The sequence below is a fragment of the Mizuhopecten yessoensis genome, unplaced genomic scaffold, assembly GCF_002113885.1.
Source record: "Mizuhopecten yessoensis strain PY_sf001 unplaced genomic scaffold, ASM211388v2 scaffold2711.2, whole genome shotgun sequence".
NCBI classification, from domain to species: Eukaryota; Metazoa; Mollusca; class Bivalvia; order Pectinida; family Pectinidae; genus Mizuhopecten; species Mizuhopecten yessoensis.
In genome coordinates, this window is record NW_018485984.1 from 878,681 (window position 1) to 905,088 (window position 26,408).

At 35.7% G+C, this 26,408-nt stretch overlaps 1 protein-coding gene across 2 annotated transcripts; it reads right to left on the reverse strand.

Moving 5' to 3' along the window:
• Nucleotides 1–25,011, reverse strand: LOC110445080 (homeobox protein Hox-D4a-like). Of its 2 annotated transcripts, none has more exons than XM_021489469.1 (2): nucleotides 24,280–25,011; nucleotides 1–3,301 (listed from the first exon to the last, which is right to left on the reverse strand). In XM_021489469.1, the coding sequence occupies exons 1-2, from the start codon at nucleotides 24,857–24,859 to the stop codon at nucleotides 3,000–3,002; spliced, it is 882 nt and encodes a 293-aa protein (XP_021345144.1). In that variant the 5' UTR covers nucleotides 24,860–25,011; the 3' UTR covers nucleotides 1–2,999. The 2 variants fall into 2 exon arrangements, with proteins under 2 accessions (XP_021345144.1, XP_021345143.1); XM_021489468.1 differs by having other exon boundaries at nucleotides 1–3,319.
• Between the last annotated feature and the right edge of the window lie 1,397 nt (nucleotides 25,012–26,408).

The following is a 26,408-nucleotide window of genomic DNA, read 5'->3' on the forward strand; positions in this document are numbered from 1 at the left end:
TTTTACAAAGTCACAGTTTTATTAAGTATAACGATTTTTCTGTTTGTATTATCTTACAAATTCAATATTCTCGCTAACCAGGGACAAAACGACATTCTACGCGAATACAACAACGCACATGTTCACCTCTCTTACAACTCATATATTCCTTTCTTTCTTTGTATCCGAATTAGTGAATTGCTTATGCTAAGGTATAAATACAAACGCCTTGTTTTTCAGGGCGATCTAATATACCGTTTGCATTCCGTCAAACCACAAAAAACTCTACCAAATTCAATATACTGTGTTTGTTTCGTCCTCTCTCTAGTGAAGAAGGAGTAATGCACAACTAAATTATTTACATTAAGAGATAAAAAGAAGACATTTCCTGTGTGTTTAATAGAATGTTAACGGTATGATCTATTGTATCAGAAAGACAAAGAGAGAGAACAGAAAAACACATTGAGGGGAAAACCTTGTATTGTTATGGAATTATCAACACATCCGAGTCAACAATCGCACACAATCACCACGCTCATTTTCATTTAAGCCATACACAATCCATTCAAAGTCATTTATATCCATTTCTCCCTTAACATGCACTATACAATTCATTTCATTCTTTCTAACTTTTTAAGAATGCCGAAAATTAGTCTGTATTCATTTCAACATCATTTATATATATATATGTATATAATATATAAATGATAACAAGGGAACAGCTCCAACGCTAGAGCCATGCACGCGGTTACAAAATAAACAATTAAAAAAAATATTAAAAGAAACGTTTACATTTCATTAGCCTATGTTACTCGAAAGAAATGATATGCAAACATAAGATTTCTATCAAAAACACGGGTATAAATAACTAAATTAAACTTCTTCAACAAAATCAGGTACTACTTTATTCCGCGATCTTCATACGCCCTTTAGTGGGCGGAGCTTAGTGTTTGAGATATATCGAATTTTTTGATTGGCTACAAACCGACCGAGTGAATACCGCCTACCTTTCTAGGCATTGGAGCGTAGCACACACAGATGGCGCAGTGACTCAGCCTTTCCCGGCCCTCTGAAAACTCCCGTTTAGGCCGATAGCGTCATTCTTGACGAAATCCAACGCTTACTAGAGTTGTGTAAATATTTGTGTTGTTCAGGTGAATGAATTTATATACAGTTTTTTGTCCAAACATTCAAAACGAAAAAATGTTTAATTCATGAATTATTAACACCTTGGTGTTTATTTCTGTATTTCTGAGGTGTTAAAATATTTTTTTAGAGCAGAGCAAATTAAGTGGTTTTGATGATTGAGCAGGTAAGGGAGGGAATAAAGCTTTGTAAGCTCGCAGAAAATCGTCAATTTATTTTTAACAGGTACTAATATTGATTTTTGCTCCCTAATTTGTGTCGGGATGAGCTTTATTAAAAAAGAATAAGGTTGATCGAAGAAAACTGAATAAGACAGGTTATCGTGATACCAAAGAATTTATTATTTAATAAAAATATGTTTCACTGTAAACAGATATACTTTTCTGTTTCTGTGTGCACCGAGAGAAAATGATTACAAAAATAAAAATGGGATACGTTGATTAAGTGTAATCTATGTACACGAGATTTTGGGAATTTCTTTAAATTATCAAGTTTAATAAAAAAGAAATATTAGCTCTTTTTCAATGTTAGAATTAAGTATTTCATTTCAGTATTATTTATATTGAAGGAGGATTCAATGAACAGTCAAAATCAATTTGACTTGTGAAGCAGAACATTCTCTAGTGGGGCTGACATTTTTTTATTTTATTTTAGATTACATTGCATTTAACTCAAGAAAATGGTAAGTGTAAATGTAAATTAGACTAATTTTGTTTTCATCGATAATATTGCGGGGTAAACAAGCTTGTTTGTATTTTGTTTCAAGACGAAAATGACTTTCTAATCTACGAATATTTTATTGTCTAGAAGTTTTAAGATCTGTATAACTAAAGTTAAAAAACAACATAACAATTAACTGGGAAAATAGCGGCTCTCAAATATCAAATTTTGTTTACTTACAAAATCCTGCACTGCTACATTTTTATATGTAAATGCTGCATTATGCATTATACTAATTCTGGCAGAACAGAATAGGACTAGTTCGGTGTTTCTGACAAACAAAAAAGGTCAAAAACATATATATCTGAAAAAAAGGCGGACCTTACCAATATGTGTGTGTGTGAGCCTTGTATGAGGTTAGCACAGAGCACACAGTCCATGGATATTTTGTTCTCATACCATCTCTCCGGCCTAACCGATGATATTGGAGATGGAAAGAACGATGGTGAAGATGAAAACTCCACAATCGTCGAACGGGTTACGATAAAAAGCACTGTCAACATCCTCCGTGGTGAATGATTTCACATTTGTAGAATTAGTTTGCAAGAATATATCCGCTAAATTTCATCCAAGTTTATTTTACCAAATATAAAACTGATAAATAGCAATTCATTTTTATTTTATCACATTCCCTTATTTCTTATATTCGAATTTTCTATTTATAACAAACATCAACATCCTAAATCAGATGATTATTTTGGCTAAAAGTTTAACGAAATAGTTTTATAAAGGAAACTAATAATAAAAATCGGCCAAATAAATCATAACAATGATTCATACAACTGGGATATAACCCCTATCGTAAATATTCATGAAATATATTTAGTAACCATCTTTGAAACTTGGATGAATTTACATGTGGGAATTCTTGACTTTTTACCCTATAACCATCATCACAAGACGGTGCACATTCCTTTATATGTGCACTTACCGTACCGATGTCTGTAAGCGCACACCACTTTTTAAACACATGCCGTACACTTGGTAATAAGCGCACCTCATCTATAACACAATGGGACCTGTATGATGAGCAAAAATCGGGAGTTCGTCTCGTTTCTTTTAACCGTCTTTTTACCCTGAGATGAATAAAGTGTGTGTGTTTTTCGTTCTCGTTATATCAAAACTCTGCCAGCAGTCAGTCACACTAGTATCACTTAATTGGAATAATTATTTTCGTCTGAACTTGGACTCGCGCCAATGTTTGTTCTGTCAGGATCTGTTTCAGGTTTTGACCGATCCGGACCGGTCAGTTTAGGAATATTGTTCTCCTTTTTCCATTTCATTCGTCGATTCTGGAACCATATCTTAATCTGCCGCTCCGTAAGTCCGAGTAAATGGGCAATCTCAATCCGCCTCCGCCGAGTCAGATAGCGGTTGTAGTGGAACTCCTTCTCCAGTTCCAGTGTCTGGTATCGGGTATACGTCTGGCGCGTCCGCTTCTGTTCGTACGTAACCTCTGCAAAATAATTAAAACCTATATTTTAGCAAGTTAAGACTGCCGTGTACAAGAGTGAAAATATCAATTTACAATCATTAACCACGGATAATAATTTTTGAATCGCTTTGAGACGACCTACGAACTATAGGTCGTGTAAAAGCGGTATATAAGAACCTCGGGTTATTATCAGTATTAAATATAATGTTTAAATATAGCAAGTAAATACAATGAAGTGAAGAAATAGTATTATAAATATTCAGGTCGTAAAATGAATATGCAAAGCTTAATTTTAAATAGCGAATAATTTGTATTATGGTTTAAAACTTTAATTTAATTCTTTTCTAAGAGATCTCATACATCTCTTATTAAAACAGGTGTCAAAATAATTCAAATATGCATGTTCGTGGGGGTATAAATATTAATAAGAAGATGAAAAGTATAAAGTTCAATTTCTATGTTTAATAAATTCAATGATAAGAAGTCATTAAACCGGGCCTATCAAATTGAACTAGATACATCACATTAGCACCGTGACCCAGGGAGCAATATAGCACACGTGTATAGGTCCACACCTGTATCTTCAAATCACGACAATTTATATTATGCGAAATCGGAGCTACCTGTTTTTTCCACATTTATGCTTTGCTTGAGGGCATTTTGTTGGTCGCAGTGTTTGTTTATTACCCTCGTTAACTGTGGTTTATTTGCTAGGTATTATTAACTACAAAATGAGTAAACTATCAATTATTACTTTAAAAAAATCCTCATACCTACAAATAGGCATAGATATATACTACGGGAATGTACACGTCACAGAGAATCACTGCAGACACATATAGCCGTAGGGTTTTAGTGTATTACCGACAAGGGTTTTTTATATAATTATTCTTACCTTTACTTTTCCCATATAATCTTGTATGATTATAAAAAAGAGGTATTTTTTACTTCAGAAAAATTGCAATAGGATGTTTTTAATGAATGAATGATCTAATAGACAGAAAAAAATATGTATTTCCGCAAATAATTTTGTTTGTTCCCCATTGAAAATAATATACAAATATATGTTTTCCGCATTTAATAAATTTATAATCACCATTTTCGCCCCTAAAGAGTATATGATTCTAATGTTAACCGATGTCTATTTCAAGACAGAGAAAATCACATCCTTATTTTATGTAACTGTGTTGTATCTAATTGAAATTCTGATTAAATATACTTTCTGAAATTCAGGTAACCGATGCGTGTAACTGTTAACCACGTAAAAGATTCCAGCTATATCCTTCTTGTGTTAAATAGTACTGTTTAAGTGTGTATGATTATTTTGAACCGCAACAGTGTAATTTAAAAAAAACAGGAAGTTGGGCATATTCATTCACGTAAAACCGTTTTGTTTTTGTTTTCACAGGTGAGTATACGGAATGAAATAATTTCACCGAGGTAAGAATAAACATGTTTTATTGATGAGGTGTTGATAGCACGCGCGGTTTAACATCTGAATTATTTAATCCCGACTTGAAACCTAGCACCGCACAAGGTGAATACCTGGGCACTAAAGTTCGTCTGATCGATTACAACACAGTGAATCTATCGGAACATCAACAGGGCACTACCGCCGATCTAATCCACGTGCAATGAAACATGAAATCATTTATAACAGTTAATAAGACAAAATACAAAATACAACCACCAGCCAATATATTCTAATAATGGGAGTGAAATATACATCAGATCAATGATCAGTTGTTTGTAATATACATGATTGATCGCATGACTTCTATACAAAGCTTGGGTGGAGACAAAAAAAAGATAGATTACGGGTAAAGATTATATCTATGAATTAGGTCATAAATTGGATAATTACAGCGTTAATCAATTAGCTGTACGCTATACCACACAGAAAAGTAAATAACGGCGCTCGGCAGACACGCGCGAACGGAAAATCTCCGAGGTTCATGAAATCGATTAAAACATAAAACATCAACACCGTGAATATTTCCTGTTTGGTCATTAAACAGTCTTTTCAAATGAGCAGAGTAGTTTTCGCACAGTTCAAATCTACGCTACTAAACTGCCTCGGGTAAATGCTATTTTTTGTATTCATGTTTAACTGTGATCGTCGTCAAATATTACTACTATAGTTTGTGTGTATTTGAGTTGAATCTGGATTATCTTTTTGCGACTTATTTTCGCCTTTTTCTGGTAGTTTTTCTTCTTGCATGTGTGGAAACTATTATCGATGAAATGTCCGAAATTAAAGGATTCTGATTATTCATAAAATATTACTTCTAATTTAAAGATATGATGAATAATCAATCAACATTTGATATCGATGATTAACCCTTGACCAATGAGAAGAGTCTCTTGGGTATGATACCTTGCCATTGGTCTAGACCCATTAATTATTCTCGTATCTGATTGGATACGGATACCGTCACGGTGTATCACTGCGCGAAATATGTGAAATGTCACTTTCTCGCGCTGACAGATCTAGTTCTGACATATCTTAACATTGACCCTCTGTGATTTAGTTTCCCCCAATTACAGAAACCATAAATAAGTTGAATGTATATTTCTTCATTAGCCAATCGGACGGAATGATTGAGAATCGCCAAGGGAGGCCCTACTCGCGATTACAAGATAAGCATTTTAGCACTTTGACTGTATTTGTGAAGGAATCTGGGTTACAACTCTTTATGCCGAAATACATAGAATTAAAATTTGCTTCCAATTACATTAACACATAACCGATATTTCGATTTTAAATTGATATATATATCAAGTGCTACTTGTAGCACTACATAGACATGGCTTCGCTATTTAGTTTCAATACAATAATCCGGAATGGAGTCGTTCCCTCCGTCTCCGGTCCCGAGTCTAGACGCGTCCTTGGTTCTATTATCACTTATGCCCGGCTCCCTATAGCTCATCACAAGTGCTAGGAGCCTGCTACACAGGCAAACAGCATATCAATCACACAGAACATGTTTATAGTCCAAGTGATGTAAATAGTATCGATAGGGGGCTGGTCATTTCGCGAGAATTTTATACACTGAATTTGGAGCTTAATGAGATTCGGTTCTTAGTTAAAACTCGACACATACCGAGCGCTCAGTGCTGATGTGGTTACGACTAACGCCGGCGTTATTGCCTATGTCACAGTTCCTAGGCAAGTTTACCACGTAGATTGATAGGATTTTCCCTTTGTAACAACAGACGGAAGTAGCCGCGGGAAATTATTGCCTGGCATTCCGACGCTAATTTCCAGAAATACATCAACAAGATTCTCAGCTAGTTCCTTCAAGTGTCCAAACGCGTCATCAGAAAAACGTGTTACCAATTACAAAATATACTTTTCATTGAGATTTATGATATCTAGACTATTCTAGCAACTATATGTATCCTTCAAGCGATACATGTCCATGTATCAAATTTTAATCTCTGAATGTTATTATTATTTCTTCCATCAATAACGGAGTTGTTGTGCCTTTTTGTTGCCTACATTTCAGCAATTGGACACAGGTCCATTTATACAACTAAGTGCAGAAGTACACACCCAGGTATGCCTTTTTAAAGATTTTATCATTTCGGCACTTTTTCAAGTAATGATAAAAGACTTTCACAAGGAAGTCCAATACCATTTTGTTGTTTCTTAATGGTTTTTAACGTTTCAGCGCAATTGCAGTAACAGTCGAGTTTTTACACCGGTGTTAAAATTTAAATGTAAAGTATCTTGTCTGTGTGATCTCGGACACAACGGTTAAACGACATGATCCTCATAGCAAAAAAATATAATATTTGTGAGTATATATGTACAGGTTAAACCTCTGTGCTTTAAATAGATCCGATATATATATTGCATATGTCAACCTAATGTGTACATTTTTAACAAACTTCAAAACATATGTAATTATCTTGAAAACATGACAACGTTTTTCTGTGTAAACTCGCTATAAAACACACACTTTAATAATGGAAACCCGTATTATTAAGTATATTGTGCATGATATGCAAATGAGTAGATTAATAATAATGTATATATGTAAATGTGGAAGTAAGGATAGTGTGTCGTGTTCACTCGCACGCACCGACAATTTGACAATGCTTTTATCGTAGTGTCTCAAACTACATTTGCGATCTCGTAAATCAGTCGGCGTAAGATCGTTGTCTTTTCTCTCTAGTTGCCTATGATGTATCGATTCCATTTATTTTCATGTGTATATCCTCCGTGATCATTGGTACAAGATTTATATAGCTGTCGAAATCACTATAAACGCAAGGCCCCTTGTTATACAGACGATATAGCCGTATGCTCCGTAATATACACAGTTAAGGATTGAAGTATAGATTTATGATCTATGATATATTATATTTTAACTTCAAATACCTCGACGCAAGAAACACTTATTACATATATCACAGATCGCTTGCTTTATGTTATAATTATATATATTACATCCGGATCGTTTCAGCAGCCGGGAACATGACGGGAAAAGCTCGACTCTTCCATGGTTGAACGTAATTCGACTGAATCGTTATTTTGATCTACAGACAAACTATTTCCCAATGATAATTGCCTTTTATGCTGCATGTAGACTGATACAAACTGAAAATGTTCCTTTCTGTACCGGATTCTGAAGAGCGTGAGGGGCTGTGTAAAATATCACTAAATCGCATTTGGAGAGATTCCAAAATAACGATAGTCTTAATCAGAATTTGAAATTCCAAACCCAATGTATATATGAAACCCAGGCAAAGTAGTTTTAGAATGTATTTAAATGTGATATCATCCCGGATACATAGCGAATGACCAAAGAAAGAAGAATATATTTCAATTAAATTTGTATTCGTTGTGAGATCTATAACCACGCACGTCATGCATTTTCCAAACAGGCATACCCGAGTTTTTACCCGCGGAGATTCTCATTTGTTCTGAAAGTTTACCACATTCTGTGCTCCTGTTGGTCCAATTTCAGAAATAACGTTCCTGTATGAAAAGTTTTAATTCAGGGTACAAATGTTTTACAGGTAGAAGTTAGTTCTATCCGAGTCAACAGACAGGGTATCACCTCTATCAGAGAATATTACACAACGATTCAAGGAAGTTTGCTCATCTATGGTTGCCAACCATTTTATAAGTAGAAATATCTTTTTGCAGACAGCTCATTAAAAAAGCTAAGTCAAAATTATCCAAAACAGTTAGGATGTATTTAAACACATTATCCATGGTTGATTTGCCCCCGAAGAGGCCTCTTGTGGATGTCTCTCGTGAATACTCTCCGCCAGAGCGTGGTACTAGCTAGGGAAGGTTGCCACCTTGCCCTTTTAGTCACCACGCATCTCTTGGGAAACCACACGAGACTGCAGTGTTCCCATTTATAACGCCTCAACAGTGTGTCAGAGTATAACGTGTTCTGTAGAAAACAAACAACGTGCTAGCGCTTTAAATTCGTGGACAGGAGCCAAACCCCATCCAATTCCATATGTGAGTTGGGATCGCACAATCACCGGCGGAGCTTTGTCCAACGGTATGGATACCAAATTGGGAAAGTTTCAGAAATAGAAAAATCCTCACTTAAAATATTCTGAGAAGAATTTCCATTGAGAGTGACGTCAGAATTCATCACACCTTTTGGGGGTTGTGCCCTTGTTACCGATCTCCAGATTTGGAGCATGATCCACGACAACACACTGTCATTAAGCTGCTTTGGTTAGGTCAAAACCCTAACGAACGATGTAGTCGATGGTTCATGTCGATATGATACGAAGATCGTTATAAACACGATCAGATTATACACCTCTGCTGAAATATACAAATAATAGAGACGCTAGCATAGACTAGACAAACGGAAATTAATTCAGAAGGACTAATATATACACATATATACACAACATGTGGTTGAGGACTAGGTGTATTGCCGTATGTGAGGTTAGGTCCTACGGCATTGTCTTCCGATAGGATGGCGTGTCTATCTGCCGTACGTATGACGTGCATAACATCTGGGCACATCTTTCGTCGGGCTATTTCATATTGTGGTCGTTATGCATTGCAATATTGTATTTCAACGTTTTACAACGACATTTACGATATCACCAAAGAACACGTAACGACAACCAGAACTGACAAACGACGAACAGGAATTATCCGCGCTCGCTCTATAACTACTGGAACCTCATAAGAAAATACGACATGTATACATATCATATGATTTCTATGTAACCAAGACATATGCTCCTAACACATCCACTAATTTCATTTGTATGAAATGTGGGAAATATTAAAGATAGAATAGAAGCCATTGGTATATAATGCCCATAGTCGTGTAACAAGGTTGACTTGACGAGGAATAGTAAGTTTACACCCTCAACTGGATTTCTCTCCCTCCCCCTTCAAACGCCCAGGATTTGTATTTTTTTCAAGCTAGGCTGGAATTGTGTTGCATGCATGTGTCTCGGGTCTCGCATGTGTAAGTGTGGTACATTATACACGGATTCAATTAGACATCCATTCTGTGCGCGAGTAACATTATTTATGGACATGCGCAAACCGCTATCTACTTTTGGTCTTCAAGGCCGCGTAGATATCGGTTGATAATAAAAACATATGGCTTTAAACAAGTTATTGCCTTAGTTCCAATATAATAAAGACGCAAGATAGATCTTTGTTAAACAAAATAATATTTCGTAATCAAATATTCTTGATCTGTCGCTCGTTCACATCTCCAAAGTTTTTTTCTTTCTGAGATGAAAAAACGTGAGTTGTAAAACAGAATCTTATTCATCTGGGGCTCCGTTTCCCTGAGCGGTACTAAATGGTGCAGAACTCGTTTTTGCTTTCACAATATAACTGTTGATTTACACGATGAGTTCCATTGTCTTTACATTTCGTCATAGATCGATGACTGCTTTGTGTTAAATATCAGAGCTCGAACGGAGAGTATACGATTCGACGGGCATACAATATATAGTGTACAGTGTAGTTAATGCAGAGCGAACCCAAGTCACAGTAGACCAGCTCGATACCATTATACCATAACACAGAATTAACAAATGTATATATATACACGCACTGTTATTGTGATATAGCAGGTGAACGAGAAATAAAATATACATGGAAACATATATGAATGTTGAATGAAGGAAATGTTAACTCTGTTAATAGGACGCTGAACAACCTCCGACCAAAACCACAACCCCATCCAACGCAAAAATCCAAAACAATGCATAATTACAATTACACATACAGAAGCCAAATTTTCATTTGCAATACCAGGTATATTGTGTATATTTAGTGTCACTGAATATACGAAAATTAATCCCTAAGAAGGATTTTGGTATGAAGCATTCTCAAGCAAGGCGCCAAATGTTCAACCAACGAATCCTCATTACCCATTGTTGGTTTTCGTAACTCCGATGTCACTGATCATTTAAATTAATATCCAGATTTATGGAATGATAAGAAAGATTTTATTAGGCGATATAAGAGGATTATGGGAAAGGGTTCCCCCCTCGCATCCATGGGCAATACAGTCGAACATAACGCTTTTAAGTGCGTTCTTGCTAAAAACTTCGTTCCAGCTGTGTTGCTAGATCTGGAGCCCGCGTACAACAAGTTCATATACATTCAACAAATATATAAAAACACAACCTATGTTAGGTGTGTGCACCCCGTTTCTTAGGCAATGGCTATGTGAAGGTAGAGAGTCCCACCACTCTTCGCACAGGTATTGAAGAGTGTCTCCTCCTGTTCATTTATGTTTTCCCTCTATATTCATACTGTGGCAACAAATGGGACCTTTTGAGAGAATTATAATATTATGGAAAGAAAAGTATTTCTGAACATAACATATACCATGAGCGATATGCTGATAGCGCAATGGTAAATGACCTTGCTTTCCAATCAACGATAAGCGCTGGGATTCTATGTATGAACATTTCAACTATTATTACATAAGTAGGAAATTTTATTTTTTTGAGACGTTCAAATTACGACTAACTAACATTAAACGATGAAACCCTATTACACAATTTTCGATGAACCTGTCGACATTTTTTTTACTATTGCAAGCAACATACTATGCGTGCAATTTACTGGAGGGCTAAGTGAATTCAATTAAGAAAAAAAGTTTTTAAAACTCCCAGTGTTCGTCAGGACGGAAGATAACGGATATACACATTTATGAGAGGTGAAATATCCTATAACACAGATTCCAGATCCGACAATACTAATTTTCACACTTTAGCTGCAAAGTCACGTACGAAGATCGCCATCAGGGGAGTCATTGATTCAGTGTCCCATACCTATCGGGCAGACACGGTCTGCTGCCCCGGACCTATACGTCACAAGCAGATGATACCTATGGCGTTTATGAACCAACGTATAGTGGCTGTGATGTCGACACCGACATCTAATTTCTGCTTCATCATAAGTAGGTCATAACGGTGGGATATAGATCAAATAACACGTTGTTTTTATTGTTTCAAATAAATCATTGAACTTGAAAACGTTATTCTCTATTTACTAATACAACGTACAGCTATTCCACAAGGCAGTACGCACAGACATAGCGATGTTGGATTGGAAACCCGTACACAAACTTTCGAATTGAAAAACGAAACCGTTTGAGATATAAACAGGGTGGAATTACATTAAAAACGATGTTACCGTATCCATATATATATGTATTGCTCATAACGTAACCAATCCAGCAAAGTTTAAAATCCGTACACTAATAAAAAGGTTTAAAATCCGTACACTAATAAAAAGGTTTAAAATCCGTACACTAATAAAAAGAACTTGACAGGGAAGCTTAACGGCTACATCCAATACTTATAGGAACTTCACCGGACACTATCCTGAAGGAAATATCTCCTATGTCTATTGGAAATTGTTAAATAATTCCATCTATGCTTTTTGTAACGCGGTGTAATATGAATAGGAAATTTTTCACGTTACAAAATATATTTTAATATTAATACAATTTTTATGTACAGTCATAAAGCGTGTTTAAAGATGAAATAATTCCAATACCGCAAACGGGTTCATGTGGAATTTGACAGACCTTGACGGCATTAAATGTAAACTCACATTTAAGAGTAGCACTATGTTCGGCATAAAGGTAACATAAAGCTACAATTTTATGGATATGTATTAATTTTTCCCGAAGTTTGCTGCAGTTTTATGGTAGGGATTGATGTCAAAGGACCTACGATGCAGTGCATATACCGTAAAAGTGTGCATAACACCATTCTCTCGTTCTTCGGCGTACCACATGCAGCTACGTCATGAACCAAGCATGACATTGGACGTCAGCATAATGGGCCTATATTGACCAAAAAACGCGATTTTTTATAAAGAAGTTATGTACAATTTTGAGGTTTCGCCGTAATTCAGATATAATATTTGGAATAAATATGAGTCAAACCAGACATTTTTGTATCTCTCGTCCTATCGGGGATGCCATCACGGTGTTGCGTTGTCTTGGGATTGGGTTTCCCTGATCAAATGTTTACACGAAACCGTTTTGTTCGGTAATTGTAACTTCTAATAAATCTCCAGGTTGACACCATTGCGTTAGATTAAATGCATGCTGTCAGAAATAAGTCTATGTTTGTAATTCTTCCTCGGTGCTGGAATCGTCTGCGAGATCTGATTGCAACAGAAAAGTGCATTAACGGTAAATAATCCACTCTATGAAAAATGAATTCATCACATGCGAAATTGTAGCATGTGTACGATACTGCGGTAACTCGGTTGCACGTGCCTTCGCGTTTCCGGTTATATTGGCGGTATCACAAGACGTGGATCGGTCCATGGGGTGGTTTCAGGGGGTGTAGGGGTTGAATGTGATGCTTTATCAGCTGTGAAGATCGCATATATCATCTGTGTTATCACACAGAACCACTTCAAAACAACGGTTCTGGATTAAAGCATGATTCATCATTCGCCCAGAGCTTGGACGCAACGAGCGATGAAACAATTCATTTCAATAATCATCGTCATATCTCTGCCTACATGAGGTCGATACAATTATCAATCGTACTGTAGCCTGTTCATTATAATTTCTGGAATTATCTCTATTATCTAAAATTATATAGGTAGGCTACAATCACGTGTACTGACAAAATGGCTGCAGCAAGCACGAAGTGTACGAAATGTATTGCAGTTTTGTTCATCACTTTCTGGTGATTTTTATCGTGAAAACATTGCTTCGTTTGCCTTGCATATCATATATACAAAGATGTCGATATAATTTAAATTACTAGTAAAGAGTACCACTGTGTTGTAAAGTTATACATTTTCCTTAATTTTGAGTAGTCTCCCTTTAGGAAATGATAATGCAACATAATTGAGTGGTATTTTTTAAGAGTAACTTCAATTTGAGAGGTGCATGGTAATTTACATTTCCTGAATAGAAACATAGTAAAGACTGGTTGTTGAAACGTTCCGAGTTCGAACCTTGAAATATTAAAAATGTGTTTTAGATGGAATGACAACATATATTTCATTATTCCACCAACGTTATAATATTGTTTCAAGGTACGCCTTACTTTAAACTGACAATGTGTGGGTCATTGCTACATCCGAGTTACGGGTAGCCGGTTTTGTCAACATCATGTCCCGATCTAACGGAGACGGACATACATATTTAACAGGAAGATATGATTCACACGGCATTGACACGACATCGATTAATAAATTGTCTCCTGGGACGAATGTGGACGTTTTGGTTAGCTGGACACAGTCAGCGACAGGACAGACCGACAAGGCGCTGTATTTAGCGTCACGCATCACCAAGCCGTGAAAAACAGAGAGCAGCGTTTCAGTTTTGCAACAGGAGTTCACTTTATACAAAATACGAACACCAACGTGCATGAACGAGAAAATGTAGAACAAACTTCAGGTGAATTTATGATCTTCATAAAATATGCATCTTGCTTTATTTTCTATTACACGTTTGATCGCACGATAAGATAACTCATGTGTATGCATGAATGGCGATAAAGTTACGGCACAAGAGTACACAACAAGCAAAGCCTCGGTGTCACACACACGTATCTGTCCGTGTTGTCACATCGTAGATTACACTTTAACTATGAAGTCGCCTTGTAGCGGTGAGACTTGAAGAGAGGAAACAATTTATGACTTGTTTCTAAATACAAAACGGTTACGGTATCGTTACATCTAATCCACGGGCCGGAACTCACGTTTCCCCCAATCAATACCGCCTTTACGGTACAGACACCACAAACTACAGAATTGTATTTGATTCCTTTGTCTGATAGAGCACCAGGGTCACATTTAAAATTGTTACGATGTTTTAACGTAATGCTAACGTTGTCAAATTTTATTGGTTAAACATATTGCATCTTTCATTGATCTTTCACTACGACATACACTTCAGGATGTTGGGGAAGGCCAAAACCGGATCTTGTCTGATTAAACAGTACAGACCAAACCGTAAGTCGAATAAACTGTCATCTTTACAAGGTTGTACAAGCTACAATCGGCCTACCTAATATCCAGATCTATCACCTGGTCATAGAAACCCTTAGTTAAACAAAGAATCATCCGAAGTTCTCCTGTGTTTGTGAACTCACTGATAGCGACCTTCAGATGAACCTTTTAAGGTTAGCTATCCTCAGATGAGTTCAAGAACGATTTGTTTGTTGGCACCGTGGTCAAAACTAACTGCGTTAATGTTTTGTCATAAATTACGTTTCTTAATGTTGATATTTATTCGACCCATCCATGGAAAAAAAGTTTCTCGAGAACATCTCTTAAGCCGAAATATTATATACCTTAAGTCTACTATCGTACCACAATACACACCGAACGAACACACGGGGATGTAATTTGTGAAAACGCATCCATTCACAAACGATGACTTATGTATAACGTCAGTTGATATGATCTATCGAGGATGTTAGCACTCCAATACCGACACGTCTTCATCAGCCAAAAACTGAGCGTTAACCTCGATACCAAAATGACCCTGAGCAAATCGATTCTGGCATTCAGAAATACACCAGCATTTGTCATAGAAAGCTATGTATGAACGTCGATAACTTAATTTTAGGATAGAAATACCAATTAATTTGTGTTTTTAATTCTTAAAATCACCATCGAAATGTTTCATTTTTTATAAATACAGATTTACAGATTGTTAGGCAAACAGTTGTCAGTATCTCTACTCTGGGACAGAAAGGAAGGCGTCCGACTAAACTCCCTCGTCACGCTCGTAACTTAATGAGCTCGTTTGCCATATTATATATACAAATATTTGTCCTCGTTACCAGAATGTGTCCTACCTGTGTATTAATTGCAATCCGTGCAGGTATGACTTAATACCTTATAAAACAAACGCCGCCTGGTCATGGCACAGACAAACATTCAGCTGACACTCACTGAATTAGCTCTGACACTAATTCACACCTCGTATATTATTTTTACTTAATTCTAGATAAATGAATATGTTTGTAAAAGTTGCAGTGTCATGCGCACTTTTAGGGAAAAAACACTATTCTACTTAGCACTGCAATTAAACTTGATGTTAATCACATAGATTTTACTTTTTTTTCCAATACTGCAATTAAGATTGATGCAAATCGCATAGCTTTTACGTACGGTGTATATTCAAATAAATTCTACATCATTACCCGAATACCCAATTTTCGTTCGTTATTCGTTTTTACATATTACGCATGCTGAAAGTCGCGATATTTGTTCAAACAGGTTGCTTCTTGACGCCAACGCTGATTCATCATAAATCAAAGTTCAAATGAATTCGTAATACTGCCGCTGTGAAAAAATAAATATGTTCCGTGTCATAAGTACTTTTAAACAAAGTGAGATATTTAGGTTTATTACCAAAATATGGAAGATTACCACTGCTGATAAAATCCTTACGGTCATTGCGCAGATAACACATACTTTTGCTTCAAGTACTCGAGGAAAAGCCGGCATGGAATTGAGAATGTTCGTTAACTTGCTGATGTTATGATATTGCTAGGATTTACATAGGAATTATGGGACATGTTTTTACACAGATAGTCTGCGTTATGACGTTATGGAGTACGGAAAAGTGCGGAACCATGGGGTGAAACGGATCGTAACTCACTGTGCCACATATTCCGTAATGAATAACAGCACACAGTTTTTCAAACTCGCAATAGCCTAGCTTAGTACAAAGACAGTTAAGCTAACTAGGTTACATGTATCCCAACCCTTTGTCTTTATAGTAGCATATGTGTTCCCATCTTCCACTGTGATGCAGTGTTATTTGAGGCCCATGCGCTTTTGCGGATTGTGTGATCAAAATAACTTGTTCTTCATATGTAATATATAAGATATTTTATTTCCAGAAAACGGTTATTCTTGTGTTTAAGTCACGGAACCACAGGTGATGTCACACCATTTATCAGTATGTAGGTCATGTGCTAATTTTGTTGAGAACTAGAATATTGATGATATTATTTTTGATATCGCATTCATCAGTTCCGTTAAAACCACAGCTCAGTACACACACGTCCACGCCATCATTACCAAGCCTATGCTTTATCGTCACCAAATCTGGCTTTATCATTGATGCCATCTATTTTCCGCATTGAGATACGTCGCTGCTTAATCAATCCCAAAATCTGCTTTTAATAAAGCAAAACCATCGGAAATATGAATACAAGTGAAGATGCCATGTTTTCTATCGATTTTCTAAATAAATAGTCAGTATTGTGTAAATACGATGCATACTGAAAACAATGTAACAAACATGTTAAAGACTAGAATTGACATGGTTGAGGGCGCGTCCTTGTTGTGACGGTTACAATGGTAAAGGGCGCGTCCTTGTTGTGACGGTTACGATACCTATCTTGTTTGGAAGGTCTACTGTCTTTGTTTAATCTTTAATGCTATACACCAGTTTTAATGGTCTGTAAATATAACAGCCTCACTGGTGACGTTTACAATTCTAATATTTAATAAATTGATACACGGGAACGGCGCTAGTTTTTCATCGATTTCGATTTTGAGTGTGGCGAAAAGCCGGCGCTTTTCTTTACAGAGATTCACTGGCATTTTTTATCAAAGAAAATATCTTTGTGTTCTCTGTCTCATTATTACCGTGAACTAAAACCAGTGTATTTATTATTTGTTCGGTGGGTGACGTCCAAAACGACATCGCTTATTTTGCTACGGTATACTATCGTCGTGTCAGCGCCACATTGGACCGAATTTCCAATAGTTCATTTTGTTATAATGGGAAGTCTGTCTCTGAGGGGTGTAACTTCTATTTTGAGACAAAACAGCGGGGAATGGATTATTTTTTAGCATTTGTACTATATTCAGAGACATAATTAATAAATAATTTTAAGATATGACTTAAATGATGTCATTAATACAAACAAGTATGAATAGAAAACATACTTTGGTTGGAGACATTCTTCAATTCAAAAATGCATCTTTATTTGATCTGATAAACAGTCTAGTTCCCGTATAATAGATTCGTGTGTGTAGTATGACATATCTAACTACTTTGATTCAAGTGTCACAGGCTACTTGTGGAGATAAAGCGAAAAAAAACGCATAAGTGACTAAGAATGACTTCCGGTAACCCTGCTCAGCGGTAATGCATTTTTGATAAATACCAACAGTTCGTTATGGCGGATAAGTAGCAACATGTTCAGAAAAACAAACGCTTTTTAAATTTAACGTGTGTCCCTTGCTTAGTGTGAGGAATTAACCAAAGGAGAAATAATTAATGAGAAACACCTGTTTTCCAGAACACTTGCATGGTTGTTTGTTCTTCAGTTTCGATACTTATATTGAGTGTTCCCCATTATTTCTGTTCCCTATGTAGGTATTCTACATCTTTTAATTGGAATCAAACAGGGTCACGATTCTGGAAGCCTTGTTAATTATTTCTTACGAATTATTTGGATTTTGTTCATTAGCTCAGTCTGTTCTCTGCGAGTTACACGTTGATGTGGGTGTGGTGTTGACGATTCGGTTAATTAAGAGCGATGCTAATGATTGTAACACATCTCAAGCCTGGCAATGTGTATAGTAAGATACGACATTACTTAGGCTACAGACAATATCATTTGTCGTCCCTCGAGTAACTCTACTTTCACTATTATCAATCGTAAGCGAAATCGAAACACAATAGAACCATGAAATCGTATTTCCAGTGATCACTCTCCTGACTAGGTTTTGATACAACACTATCCAAAATAATGTGATTGTCGTTTGTCTGCAGATCAAATACAAATTAAAATGTACTTTCTATTTGGCCTACTGCGATAATATTGACCGCGGTCTACGAAAAAAAGTACATCAATATGTCCCTACAATAAGCGCCGATAAGACACCGCAATCTGCCACAGCACCGTAGCGGCCCCCGCCGGTCAGCTGACGGTGCCTCTCCCTATTAGGTCTTTACGTTTTATCACTATCGACATAACGAACCTCCAGATTCACTTGTTTCTCCATTAGTCTGTTGTTTATAGTCTACCGTTTCTGGTTCAGTAACACATAGCACCAAGCTCTGTGTTCTCCGAGAGATCGATATTGTAACTGTTAGTATTACACCGACTTCAGAATAGAGCAGTCCTCGGCCACTTCAATTGATTTTGTAATCCTGGTATTATTTTGGAATGGAATAATAATAATATGTTCTTATACAAAAGAAAATGTCATTATTACCAAATTTGATTGAGAGGTAATACTTTTAGTTCTCTTTTTCAGACAAGCTAGTTGTAATTTCAGCCGATACTAGAGTTATCGTTCATGATTTATTACTAACTGGTCATAGTAATAGGTAATATCAAAGTTTTACTTTTTACACAAACAATGTACGTATCAAAAATGTATGTGTAAAAAGTCAAACTTTGATATCACATATTTCCAAACTGATGAATCTTATTGAGGAAAAGGTGGTCTAAAGGAATTTCCCAAACTGTTATTTTATGCATAATAATATTATCAACTTTAATATTTCGATGTCGTTCAATACAAGTTTGCAGCTACACTTGGAAGGAGTATCGTTGGATAAACCTTCACCCATGAACTCACTTAGGGAGAACTGAGCTAGCCAAAACTTTCCCACCTCAGTAATGTTAAAGGGCCCGGAAATGTTGTATAAAATATATCACATTCGAATCGCCACGGGATCATTTACATCATCCTCACGACTAGAGAAAACCACAACACTACACGCCTCAAATGACATTTTCTCTAAACATATTAGTCCCTTGAGTCAGAATATATTTTCAAAAGACCACTTGAGAATGAGAGAATGGAATCATACGACCGAGTGAGTAAACTATGGACATGGCACGGCGCAGAGATTCCGAGGCGGAGAAAACATGTCCTTAAAATATCTAAATGCGATTGCCCACAAAAAGGTTCAAATCGCTCGAGTAAGATTTGGCTCCGGTCTACCTTTGATTTCAATTCACGCAACATTATTTATAGCAGATTTAAAATACGGGACGTTTGTTTGCCGTACTTCCTACGGTTTATCGCCAAAATGACGGTAATTTAGGCTTTCTAAATATTCAACAACCGGGCATGGAGCTAAAAATGGATTTGTAATGAGAATAAGATAGGAAGCCAGCGGAGAAGCACTGCGTCACATGACAAGGAAGTCTCGGGACGATTGTCGAGGTGGGGTACGGACAGGCGTCTCCTCAAAAACCATATCGGGTTTTTGAAAAATAGATTATCGCCCCAACCTGTTGAATCAGCGGTTAATCAAATGCCTCTCTTTAGAAAGTATTCGTTGCTAGATTACCGATGTGGAATTTGAGCGGGTGTACTGAAGATGTGAAATGCATTTGTCAAACCTGACATGTAAATCTATGTAACATATAAAATGCCTCTCAATCATTCATATTTTGATTTATACGATTGTACAATGATATATTATGTATAGCTTCATATCAGGTTTAACAGCCCTCATTGTCAAAAGAGTATTTCGATTTTTGATGAAAGTTGTTCTTGAAAAGTGTTAAAGAAATATTCCCTATTAAAAAATAGCAGTGCATATCTTGTTTGTCAGTGTTAACATATTCTAGAGATTAGTCTTTTCCTCTCTACAAATTTTAGAACGAAAAAAAATATATTTAATATTTTACTGTCTAGCTTGTTAATTTCATAATACTGTTTTTCTGGTATATTAAGTATATGTATTATTTTGAAACTTTAAAAACATAACTTCTGTAATTGTATAAGGTAAATAGCAGTTGAAGTTGACACAACACATTTAATACTTGTATAATACACCATAAATATATTTTACTCTAGATCATATTAGAGAATTTTAAAACCATAAAGATGACGATATCTAATAAAAATGTGAATTCACATCTAAACATATTCCCTGTATTTGTGTGTAAGTAAACCCCCAGATATATAAGTGTAACTTAATTCATTTCATTTGCATCAAGTAACGCATAGAAACAGAACCGGAAACAACCAAATAAAGATTTTAACAAATTTGCAATAATGAATCTTTTTCAGTATTGGATAGGCTTTCGTTTATTATGTAATCCAGTGTTGGTCACACTAATCATGATTTTTACCCATTGACACTTCCATAGGGAACAGATCAATTGATAACCACATTGGCATACTTGTGGCTAATAAGTATAAGTGATATTAGCATCTATTCCCGGAATTAATGTATACCAGATCACTTAGTACAAACTCCTACTCATCAATCATTTTGAAAATGTCCCCACCTAAATATGATTTTTTCCAGGATCAGAATAAGTCGGATAAAAATCAATAGGATATGTTAAGAGATTTTTTTATATTTTTACCTAGCATTACACAACGAAACCAGTAGCAACAACTACCAGCAAATCAATATCATAAAATAACCTACCAGAGCTAAGCAGGATTCATGTCACATATGGACTTATGCATTTTATGTTTTATTAACAGTTCGTTTTCAGACGTTGTTTACTTATTTATTTATCTATTTTTCCTGTGATGCACTGTTTGCAATGAAAACTCATTTATATTGATGCTCATTTAATCTAAATTTCAATATTTTATTGCTGCTTTGTAATTAAATACAAATCTGAAGGCAGATAACAGAGAAACAGACGGACAAGTATACACATGTGCATCCATTAGATGCAATTTTGAATCAACATTTAGATAATCATAACTTATGATTGTAATATTCATCCGTAATAATAATATATCAATAGTGTATTTTCAAATCTCTGTTTGAATTTTACATAGTGTAAATCAAATATGCATTTTATTATGATGAAAATAAATGTAACACTGCGCATTCTAGCTTATATATGTATAGCAGGTGAGGTAGCTAGTGTGCATAGCTTTGAAACATAAAATGTATATTTAGATATTGTTTTATCTGATCCATACGTGTCATTTTCACAGAACATATTTTTAGATGTACACTCACCTGTTGGTAAAACAAGATCTTCTTCAAATCAGAAATAAACACGGTTTTCGAAATAATTATCTAAATTTGATTTCCATTATTTGTCTCTAAGAACACATCATATTTACATTTATTAATGAGTTCAGATTGTGCTTTCAGGAACACTGTCTTTTCACATTTTAAAATTGTCATGTCAGTTGTAAAAATGTGCATGTATTATAATTTGATTTACTTTTCAGTATATCATTTAAATCAAAACCTATTTAGAATTAAAACACATTAACATTTTTATATATTAATGTATGTGATATATTTTGGAGAACTGTGTAGTATTGCTATCTACAACATAATGTAAATAATCTATATCTATATGTATATATTTGTGTATTTCTAAGTACTGTTTTGCTTATTACAGTAACTTTATGTTACCCGTTACATTTATTGAACATTCAGTTACCTCCCCAATAAATTCCTACCCTTGTCATCCACTCCCGGTTTGCTAGCAAATACAGTTCTAAGAAAATTTGATTATTTTGTAAAACCATTAACTTTGCCCTTGATCAGTCTACTAGAAATAAAACATCTCAATTCCAGGCTAGCCATATTCTTTTTATTTTAATGATTTTAAATAGTTGTGAGAATTTGGTTGAAAAAAATAAAGCAATTTTCACACGGAAACGATTAAAAATATTCATAAAAAACCTAATAAAACTAATTGAAGACATGCCGTTTCAATAATGGAAAACGAAAAAAATCTAAAACCGTTCCTTGTAAATTGTACTGGGGGATCGCTTACGGTTAGAAAACAGTTCGTTCCTAATAAATCAATTATAACTTTAATGGCTTGTTCAAAGGTAAAATGGGTGTTTTTACCAGGTTCGGTGTTGAGTGAGTGCCCCAAACACGTGGAGATATACAGATGAGCAGAACAGTTCATAAACAAGTTCCAACCTCATGAATCAATTAAAATATTTCACGCTTTCTAAATCATTCATTTTCATATTTTTAGAACTTGCTTCAAACATATCCTCTATGCCATTTATGAATTACGGCCATGGGTCAACGATAAGCTGGCGTTAATACAGTGAGAGGTTGGCGGTCATAAAAAGACGGGTTGCCACCTCATAAACAGTCTATGACTGACCATAAACGTCTAGGGTAATGAGCGACTAACAAACTCACAGAATTACAGAGCACGCCTCCTGCCCGAACAAGTCACAAACAAAACGTAGAAGAGCTACTTTCATACGGAGTGAGATATGAATTATACTCCTTGGTTTTATGATAAATTAATGGCCTAATGGTTACTTTTTATGCTTTAAGTTCCGAGTTTAGGCGAGATTTATATAGCGCAGGACAGTCAAAAGATCGTAAAAACCTTCAACCACAGTCATGAGCTATTTAGGCAGTATGATGTATCATATCAAACAAAATGATACCAAGTTTACATATTCTAGTTAATAAATGAGTTAATTAACGGGTCAGGTTTTAATTGGAGAATTTTAAATCAATTCATATCCGATTAATTAAACTGAGTTTCTATTTATGTCCATTTCCGACACATATTTGTGGAGAGGTACACTGTTTTGGTCTTGTATATGTATTTTGATATTTTATTAGTATAACAATTTAAATAGCCTCACATTTTGTATATAATTGTGGACTAAAATTATGTATTTATTGGAAAAAGCTCCAGGTATATTTGCTATCCCCAAATACCTATTTTTTTATTTCATACATACTTGTTAAAAGACAATAATAAAATCGAATACATAAATAAAAATAACTCTTTGATAGTGACATTTTCTGTTGTAAAAAGAATTATAAACAATACCAAAGATCTGAAGAACAATTCTATTGAAAAATGTAAAAAATAATCATGTTATCTTGACAAATACTTCTTGTCAGTAAATGAAAATAAATATGAGATATTTTTTGTTACCGTAACAACCCATCTGTCAACAAATCCACACAGGCGACATTGAGTGACCGAGAGGGATCGGCCTTTATGCAAATCACGTCGTTATTGACAGGCCTCGGAAATTATTTTAAGGTTACTTGTGTGTGAAGATGTTACGGACCCTAGCTAGTGAAATAAATACATTTATAACGCGCGATAACCATCTCCAATGAACCGGGAGCTAGCCTGGTGTAGGATTATAGCCGTGTATTCACCGACCGTGAAAATACAAATAGCTCGCATTTCAGAGTCAAACACATTTTCATAAAACATAAGGGGTTTTATGCAGGGCGTTGAAAGGGAAATTTGCGCGAAACAACCTGAGAACTTGAGAGTAGATGTCCTAACCTGTCTAAAAACTGTTGAAGGCTGGTACAATGTATATATGAAGTGCTGAGAAACCACAGTAATGTCTTCACAAAACATTGGCCATACAACTAGGCCTTGCTGCTGCATGTGTAATTCAGCTCGCATTAACTCAACCATTAAGTTGATTTACGGCAGGGGAGCCCGATGACTAGTCATCGCTCAGTGACATGAAATATTTATCTTATTTCCACAAACATTCTGTCTATCTCTCTCTATATTTGCATTCTAAAACAAATAAAAAATAAATACAATACCTCCATTTACGGCTGCTCGCATCCATGGATATACTGCCATATTTTGTTGAGAAATTCCATTAATTGATGACGGATTTGTGGAAAGATGTGGATGGTGTGGGTTCAGTTCCTGACCCGATATTGAGGGGATCTGACCCACAGATTGGTGCTGTTCATGTAAAGGGTAGGTAGGCGGAGGGGTGGGGATGCACCCCTCCTCAGTTTTAACACAGCTCGGTCGGTCATCCTGGTAAGGTGAAATCCCATGCAAATGATTAGAATGGCTAAAATTGTGTGAATTTTGATAAGGATATATGCTACCGTTTCCACCGGGACAGTATCCTTGCTGTTTAGCTACAAGGTTCATAGGTTGGATCTGGTTCTGAGAGTCTAATCTCTCGTACATGGGATAACAATTATAGTTACCCATGCTGTATGTCGAATTTTCATTTTCGTAACACATATTATGAGTTGACGTTGTATGATATCCTGCCGAATGATGGTTGTCCGCTGACTTTTCCGCGCGTGGATAGAACACATCCGAATGTCCAGCGTTAGCAGCCATGTGTGCCGGCAGTAGGTTTCCTAGGTAGGAACTCATAGCCTCGATACACTTAGTATTATTATCTTGTACTCAGATGATTTGTGTTTTTAGTGACGAGTTAACCGACCATCGTTGTACGTACAGCGTCAGTCAGGTAGCCACCCCCACTACTGAACAACTACCATTTTCACTTCAGAACATTATGCATGTGACTTTTACTTTTATCCAATCAGAAGCGAGCGCCGTCCCACGTGACTAATTGATTCTGTTTTGCCTCGTGACGTAGATCGGTCGGTTCCTTTGATGTGGAATAATAGCTTGTTGTAGTTTTTCCTGAAATTGGAAAGAATGAATGTCAACACTGTTCGACTATTGAGGATATATTAGAATTATTATAATGTTAAATACAATACGCATACGGACCACTCAAAATTGGAGAAAAATAATAGATGTTGTGGAACGGGGTTTTAAAAGCATTCTTTTGACGTGAAACAGATGACTGATAAATATTTAGCCAGGGGGCTGGTCTATATACTGACATGCTTGAGTGACCCCCATTCACACTTACACGTCCCGGTACGTACAAGTGTAGGGCTATATTCTAACCACATATCGCCCCAGTTTAATATCGTTAACACTTCACTGATTCTACCGAAGACTTCATGAGGAAAACTGAATAATTTAGATTTTTATTTTGTATTCTATTTTTTTATTTTCTACCGACATTCTCTTTGAAGATGGAAGGATGTTACCCCTCATGGTGCTTGCTAAATATGAAAAGAAAACATTTTTTCTTGCACCCTGGTGAGATATTCAGGGTTAATTGTGCGTTAGTAAGGAGAACGGTGATTGAATAACACTTCGGGTTCATAAAAAGCTCTACTTTTCGGCGTCGTCAGTGAAAGGCTAGGTATAAATGAAACGAAATTAAACAGTAAATTCAAGTCCAAAGAAATGAATTGTTCAGTTATTATCTTGTTCGTATCATACGATCCAGTAACTAGAGGTGTCTCGGTGTTTACGTATATACCTTTGTCAGGCCTTTGTTATAAGCTGTGTGAATACGATTTTCTCTGTTGGATTTCTATCACGATCGTTTTCGAGTTGAAAGATCACATACACCCGCGTATTTACTCGGGATCTAATGAGATTGAGATCTTATATCAAAGCAAACTTTGTTAATCTGGTTGAAATTGGATTTTTAAATGTTTTATTGTCTATGACAGATTACAGAGTAGAGGCTGCGGTGACGCAACGTATTTGTGTTATTTAATTAAAACAAATAACGATTATCAAAACAAATGTCTGGGCTCCATGATAACCCATGGGCTTCTTTAACTAACCAATTGTCAACGGTAAAAATGATCGTAAATTTAACGGATAAATATGTGCATGTTTACGCATGTTTAAAATAAAAAGTATGTTATGCATCGTTTGGATCTTTTTAAGAAATTAAATTAAATTCAAATATAATAAATTTTTACAAACAGTGTAGGGATTTTTATAATTGTATTCGTTTGGTATGCTGGTTCTGGTTGATGGTTTTAATGCAGATTTAAAATGAATAATAAATGTTATCAGATCGTAAATCTTCTGTGATGATGTG

Excerpts from the sequence above, each read along its gene's own strand:
- LOC110445080 (XM_021489468.1), bottom strand. The coding sequence starts at position 24,859 with ATGAGTTCCTACCTAGGAAACCTACTGCCGGCACACATGGCTGCTAAC. Across the intron at positions 3,320-24,279 it reads GCGAGCAGCCGTAAATGGAG|GTTTTAATTATTTTGCAGAG; the intron begins GTATTGTATTTA and ends GCTAAAATATAG.